Raw genomic sequence first — 7,827 nt, 5'->3', positions numbered from 1 at the left:
CTGTTTTCAATCATATTTTATATATCAATATATAGAGATATTCAAAAGTAATCCAGTACAGGAAATCAAAAAAGTGGAATCAGTTTGGTCTTAACACAGTTCATCATTGCATGTACAGTAGATGGTTGATCCCTGTCTATTTCATGGAAACGCAAGAAGTAAAACAACAACAACAACAACAAAAAAAAAGGCACAAATAAACAAAACTCAATCATCTCATTGACACTGAGGTTGGGAAATGTTGCAAAGATGCGGGTGGTTTGGGGGAAGGGTCTCCACATTTTGTGAGGGTTAACAACAAAAGAAATTTTGCACAGAAAAAAGAGGATGCGAAATGATGCACAGCAAGAAACAACACAAACCACTTTGGTGGATCATTTGGATTTTTTTTACAACCAGGGAATGCAGTGCTCTCCTTTATACAAATAAATTAATATACCTGTCAACACTTTATCTAAAATCTTATGTACAGCTTCTCTTTTACATAAGTATATAATACATTATCAAAAACTTTATGAAAACATATTTACAAACCAATGAATCAAAAAGCACCCTCGCAGCTTTTCCACGGTCACACTCGCTCACACACTCACTAACACACCTGTTTCCACGCACTGTTTTCTTCCATGCAGTACACAATACAGAAGGCATTCTAAGAGGATTGTGCAACAAAGAGCATACAAAACAGTTCAGATATGGCTGTGGGATGAACGTTAGCACACATGCATATTAATGAACACACACACATACACACAACTAGACTTTTAAGGTTTGTAAGTGGCGTATATGTGTTAAAGATGTGGGAGGGGGACCAGTATGAAGCATGTTTACTGACACAACAAGTTGGTATCACCCTCATTACATCACCCCCTGACTTTCGGTTTCTTCGGTTACATCACATGACAGGCCTTTCTAGACATGCAGCCACCGGCCGGGCCCTCCCACACGGCGCTATCCAAAACTGTCCACTCAGATATCGGCCATCGCAGAAAGTGGAGACTGTGTGCGTGCGTGCAAGTGTGCGCGTGTGTGTATCTTGCCTGAAACAATGAATGGCTGCATTGTCAGTTGGTGAACAATTATGCATGCTGTTTGTGTTTACGCTCGGCAAGTGCACACTGTCTCCGTCCTCTGGAGAACAGCGTGAATTTGCTATCACTGCACCCCATGTGTATTTCTGTGCACATTTGTCACAGTCAAAAGCAGGTGATCAAATAAAATTATTAACACTCGAGGAATTTTGTCAACCACATAACGCTGCAGCTGCCTAAAGCGGCCGCCTATTGCTTTTCTCAAACCATTTAACATCTAAACAAGCCACAATAATGAAGACAGAACTTCTGTGTAAAACCCACTCCCCTCTAACTCTCCCTGCTCTAAGAAAACAAGCTGAATACTCTTTGTCTCATTTTTTACTTCGCTCAGTCTGCAAACCTGCTGCTCTTTAACTAAACCTCAGGGGTGTTGAAGGTCAGATAAATACATAACCTCTCAAATCAACTGTGTTCAACTACACCTTGAAATGTTAGACAACTCACCCTGAAAGGCCTTCCTCTGAACCAGAGAGAAAGCACGAAATGTAGTTAGTAACCTTTAAAAATCAATCGCAAAATGGGGAAAAAAATCTTCAAAGAAACCCACACAAATGTTACTTACACAAGACGAGTCCAGCAACAACAATGTGATTGGCTCTAACATGAATCTGTACAGATTGTCCCATCAACGCACAGGCTGTCCCAGTTCCACAGCTCCTCCTTCGCTAATAGCGTTCCCAGGGCACTGCGGGCCCACCGGGAATAACACCAAGCCCAAATTAATACATCAAGGATGACAAAGAGTCTCTCACTAGCCCCTGTCACAAAATATAAGACACACAGCACAAGCCTCACTCAATGCAAAAGAGGAACCACTCTAACTCCATTATTCCAGCTGAGGTCAAAGTCAGAAACACGTTAGCACACATTTATAATTCAGTGATTAATTCTCAGCATTGACTGAAGAAAAATGAGACTCATCTCACAGAAAAAAGGTATGAAACTATTTTTTTAAGAGTCCTGTTTGTCTTACTGGTGGTTTTCAAATGGGAACTGGCATAGGATATGGCTGGGAATGACTGCATGTAACACTTGATGATACGTTGTTCATTCCTTCAGCAAACTCAGTCCAAGTCACCTCAGACCTCACTGTGTGTGCGTGTGCCTTGAGCGGCCATCTTTTCCAGGAGTTGCCTCCTGTTTGCAGGTCACTTTGCAGTGGAGAGCATGGGCTGCTCTGCGTACCAGTGAGTCCCGGGATCTGGCATGCTGCCCCCGAGAGGCAGGGCAATGAACTGCGGGCAGGTGCCCCCTCCCGCCGCCACGACTCCCATGCTGATGCCCTGAGGGTACGGGTGGTGGTGCGCATGGTGTCCCATGGCGTCCGTCCGCCCGATGTGGATCTCGTCCTCCTCGCCCTCGCCGGTGGTTTTGCGGTAGACGGGGTTGTCGAAGTTCATGCTCTTGGTGGAGTTGCGCCGCCAGTTGCGCCACACCAGGTAGACCGCGGTGCAGACCAGGCCGAACACCACTGTGGCAACGATAGGAACTGCATGCGTTTAACACACAGCGGCAGGGACATGGGAAGGGGGGGGGCAGCGTTAACGAGGCATAACGAGTCCATGGCATGAAATGACAGGCACAGAGGGGAGCAGAACAGGCATGCGGGGGGACAGAGGGGGCAGGGGGCTGCGGTGCAGAGGTTGTGTGTGGGAGGCTGGGCTAAACGCTGGGTCAAACTTGGGTCATACACCAACCAACATGTTTTCTTTATCAAACTCTAAATCAGCAACACAGAGCACCATTAAGGGCCAAAATGGAGTAATTTCACTTTAAACTGTCCTCAGGGAGCACAAATTTGAACTCATTACTGCACAATCTCCTGGCAACTCATCACAGCATATCTGTCCTTGAGTAAGCATTTTAATTTAATATTGTTTCATTAAATTACACCAATAAAGCTTTCGTGCTTTACTGGCATCATATTTTTGGGGCCCTTTACAGAATGTTCCCCTTATTAAGTATATAATGAGAACAGTCCATCTGATCTAACGGGCTCACTCATTTTTGTTCAGCTTCATTTAATTCAGCATTATGTATTAGTGTCACACCTTTTGTAGATGCACAGTGTACAATAACATTTCTCACATAGACAGCGTGCTCATTTTCCTGCAGCCTTTAGATTTATCTAAAGGTGATGTCTTGTTTTTCTTGCCTTTAAAAAACAAAAATCTTAAGAAGACCAGCACATCATTACACAGCTACACTCAAGATCAAGCTCTAAAAAGGCCTGTTTACAACTATTACATAAACTAATATTTCCCAGTGCATCGACCAAAACAACTGAGATAATCTTGGATTTACCAAAAATATCAGTACGAATCCTAAAAGCACTCTAAATTCTATATGAATATAAAGATATAAAGATATCTTTCAAATATAAAGATAGTGAGTCAAGCAGTGACGTAAGGCTGTTATAAAGTAGGTCTGTTTAAATATTGTCTCTGTGCTTCAATATAAGACTTATTCTCTTTAATCCCTGTTTTCTAAATGAATCATCAGGTCATTAACCATTGATGAACGCCTCCCCATATTTAGTTCTCGAAGTCTCGCCCTCTCTGGGATGTTTACTTTTTTAAGCCAGACATGTTAATAACCTGTTAGCAGTTAACTTTATCAACTTTTTCTACAGCTTTTTCACTCTTTTGTTGTCCCTGTACCACTTTTAAAATGTGTTGCTGGCATCCTTTCTCATCATTTCAACATTTGTCACTTCTCATCATTTGTATGCTTTCCTTTATACTAAAACTGCATTTTAATGATCGGAAAATCACAGCATTGCATTTTTAATTATATTTTACTCAGCTTACCACCTTTTATGTGGTATAATTATCACCTCTTCTTCCTCTAATATCTGTGAACACGCTGGTTGATTACAGTGTCTGAGTCAAACTCGTGGAGCAAATGGGTGTTTTTTTGTGTTTAATTAAGCAGTGAAACCTGGCAACAGCAGATTATTGTGCACTAGGCAAGTTCGCCAGTCTTTGCCTAGAAATGAGAACGATTTTATCTACGACACCAACTCCAAAAATGGTAAATAAAAGCCGATTGCATGTGTGTGTTAATCTCATGAACTCATATTTTATTCACAAGAGGACACTAAAAAAATGTGTTTAAACGTTTAAATGTTTAAACTGAGATTTTTCACTATGTTAGAAAAAATAATTGAATTTGATGTGCCAATAAAAGTTAGGATGGAGACAACAAAAAAGGAAAAGCAACATTTTGCAACTAATTAGGTTAGAAAAAAGAAAACTACAACAAAGAAGATCCTGGACTGTTGAACAGCTAGAATCCTATAACAAACAAGAATGGGACAAAATTCCTCTCCCAAAAGTCAAACAGCTGGTCTCCTTAGTTCCCAGATGTTTACGGGCTAGTTAAAAGAAAAGGGGATGCTACACCGTGGTAAACTTGACCCTGTCCTAACTTTTTTGAGAAAATGTTTAATATTTTTCTTAAAATTGTATATTTTCTCTTTTTAAACGTTTAATATGTTTTCTATGTTCAACTGAAAATAAAATAAAGGTTTGTAAGATTCCCATCACTGTTTTTATTTACATTTTACTGATCATCTCAATGTTTTTTGAAATTGGGTTTGTCTGAAATCAGACTGTGAGACTCAAATTCTCCATCAAACAACCTGCTGTGAATGAAAAAAAAAAGGATTGTGTTCATTTAGATTAATAAACTACTTTCACTGAAAGTAAAGTACTCGAACTTCAGACAAAAGATCTGAACCCAACACAACATGGTGTGAAGTGAATAATGCAGTGTGGCAGCAATGTCAGACACACAGAAAATGACTCCTGAGAAACCTCAGTGGGGGAGACCTGTAGGCCAGGCTTCTCTCGCCTTGCCACAGCAAGGTCAGTGTGGATGGGCTACAAACATTGGCCATAGGCAGCACTGAGACAGCAGCCTTTATCATGGACAGACAAAAACAGACAAGGGGAGCTGCAGCTAACTTACCGATGGGGATGACCACTCCCAAAACAGCCACAGTGAGGTTCTCACCCAGGAGGAAATGCTCACTTCCAGCTGCAGGGAGAGATGAAGCAAGTGAGAGGTGTTAGAGCGACAGGAGGAAAAGATGGAGGAGCAAGAAAGGATAAAAGTGAGAAAGCGTGCACGAGGAAAAAAAAAGTGTGAGAAATAGAGTGAAAGATAAGCGGTGCAGTCAGGAAGGACGAGGTGGCGGAAAAAGAGGGGCAATAAAGACCACGAGGTGGGGAATGAGTGATCATGCGTGCACAGATGTGAATGTGTTGCAAAGAGAAATGAGGGGAAAGAAGATGGAAAAAGTTCAAATTTTCCCTCAATGCAACCTTGACCTTCTACACTCCATCCATCTGGGCTCCATTAGACACCATTGTGACTCTATCGTTCATTTTCATGCAACATAGTTACTAATACGCTTATTAATGCACACTTTCATGGTTGCATATATTCCCTTAAAGAGACCCAATACACTACCACCTACGCAGAGCTCAATTTATGGCGGGAACAATGACAGTTTCAAGGTGAGAAACAGCCATCCATTACTGCTCTTAAAGCCAGATGACTGGCTGCTGGGGCTTGTAGATACGTCACTTTAATGCCATCATTACAGCGAGGGTGAGATTGTTAGCTACATTATGAGCATGAATGAAACCATCAGATGTGGTATTTGGTAGGAGATGAGGCCGCTCAGGTGAAAGTGGCGCTTTGTCAGAGGACTGTGCCTGATTTTTTTCCAAATCATGCAGAGGACCCTCGGTGGACATGTGAGAGATGTTAATTACAAAGGTTTGGAGCACCTGACATATCCTCAATTCTGAATGTAAGACTAATGGTTTCTGTCACATATCATCATATATCTTTTTTTCTTCAGACTCAGAACTGATAAACACAATTTACAATTCACAGCCCACTTACAGTGTTGTGAGACGCTGCTGTCTCCTGCAGGTGTGGTGGAGAGAATCATAGTAGTGGCAGTGGAGTGGGAGCCCAACGCCTTCGATTCCTGCGAGGACATAGGCTTGAGTGTGCTGAGGGGTGTGAGAGGCTCAGGGGAGCCAGATGGAGCTGTGGTCAAGCGAGGGATTGCATCCGCCTGTGACACTCCTCCTGTTCCCTCTGTCGCTCCAGTGCCCGGAGTAAATTCAGTGGGGGGTGAAGATGTTGCTGTCATGTCATCTCTTGGCGCTGCTGCAGGCAAAGTCATAGCAGAGCGAAAGCTTTCAGCTCAAGAAATGAGTGTAAATGTCTTAAAGTGTTTGAAAAAGACAGGAAGGACCACAACAGTCATCACTTTATGATTAAAATCTTCATAGAATGATGCTGCAAGATCCCTTATAGAACATATTCAATCATTAAGCAAACTAAAAATCAACATTTACCTAACATAAATTCAACAAAAATACAATCAGCCAAATAGATACTGTGTTACTATTAACACAGTATATGTGACATATATCAATTTACATTAGGAGAATTCAAACATAAGGTCCGCAGGCCAGAATTGGCCCAGAAAAGACCACAATCGGGTCGAGTGGATGGCTTTGGAAAATGTTAAAGGGGCATAAATTTTGCACTTTTACCTTTATTTTCATACTTTTTACAGCATTTCCTACTAATAAAGACCTGCCATACACACTACACTAACATAACTACAGTATGTAACTAACTTTGTGTTAAACAGTTAACAGACAGAAAAGTTCCATTTTTTTTCAATATCCAATATAAGAAGAATGTACTATAAATTTACAAAAAAAAAACATTCGGTGAATTAACAAGTAAAGTACAAGTAACTTGTACAAGTACAAGTAAAAGTAATTTTACAGATTTATTGCTTACATTTAAATATTTAGGTTATTTATTTATTTGCACTTTTTTCTAAAGCAGAACCTTAATATCGCTGTAGCTCATTAGGCTCACGATCCATAACAATTCACGGATGTTGGACGTAAAACTACAAATATGACCTTGAACTTTAAGTCTTCACCTTCACACTGTGTGTAAGTTTTGATGAAATTCTGACCAAAATGTGGCAAGAGCTGTGATTCTTGTGATTTGTGGAAGGAAGGACAGATAAACAACAGCAAAAGAGCATTGGTTTTATGCTTAACAGATTGTTTGGATGTGGGTGTACGATGTACAATAAGAAAAGCTGTTTTTGGTTTGTTTTATTTTAATTTGTTGTATTGTTGATGTTTTTTAAAATGTTAATAAAGATATAGGTGCATATAAAAATTTTCTGATAAAAACATACTGGTGCATTCCTCATGAGAAGCAGGATCCAATTATCTCCACAGTAAACACAGCATACAAAAAGCCCCCTTAGGTGTTATTGATCATTAAACACTCCATTACCACCCAGCCTCACCTGGCACACAGCCTCTCATCTCAGGCCCCAGGTCCTGTCCATCGGGGCAGGCGCAGGTGTATTTGGGGGAGTGTTCAGTGATCTGTGGAGCCTTAAGACACAAATACTCACAACCTCCATTGGCTACGCTGCCCAGATTACAGCTGTCTGGGCCTGGAGACAGTAAGAGAAAGAAAGACGGAGACAGGGAGAATTACACGGCTGTGGTTATATAAATAAGATTAACATTAATGCAATGTGAGGAGATAACACAGCCGGGAAGGCACAGTCGTCGTACTTTATTGTTCCCCACTGTGGGCACTGCTGAATTCCCTTTAAACAAAGTTAATTACTTTATGTAAACAAAGGCTCCAGAAACATGCAAAG

The 7,827-nt window shown here is 41.0% G+C and overlaps 1 protein-coding gene across 3 annotated transcripts in view; it reads right to left on the bottom strand.

Annotated features, from left to right (window-relative positions):
- Nucleotides 1-7,827, bottom strand: part of LOC113011259 (low-density lipoprotein receptor-related protein 8-like) — an 82,576-nt gene continuing 74,749 nt past the window's right edge. Inside the window, exons 15-18 of one of the 3 annotated variants that reach the window (XM_026150710.1) lie at nucleotides 7,462-7,614; nucleotides 6,012-6,284; nucleotides 5,067-5,135; nucleotides 1-2,583 (exon numbers count right to left, since the gene is read on the bottom strand). In XM_026150710.1, the coding sequence (XP_026006495.1) occupies nucleotides 2,243-2,583; nucleotides 5,067-5,135; nucleotides 6,012-6,284; nucleotides 7,462-7,614 (836 nt within the window). In that variant the 3' untranslated portion in view covers nucleotides 1-2,242. The remainder of the gene's footprint in view (nucleotides 2,584-5,066; nucleotides 5,136-6,011; nucleotides 6,285-7,461; nucleotides 7,615-7,827) is intronic. The other 2 variants (XM_026150712.1, XM_026150711.1) reach the window with 2 other exon arrangements.

Source organism: Astatotilapia calliptera, chromosome 18 (genome assembly GCF_900246225.1).
Source record: "Astatotilapia calliptera chromosome 18, fAstCal1.2, whole genome shotgun sequence".
Lineage (NCBI taxonomy): Eukaryota > Metazoa > Chordata > Actinopteri > Cichliformes > Cichlidae > Astatotilapia > Astatotilapia calliptera.
The sequence above is the reverse complement of the archived record's forward strand: the minus strand, read 5'-3'. Positions and strand labels throughout refer to the sequence as shown.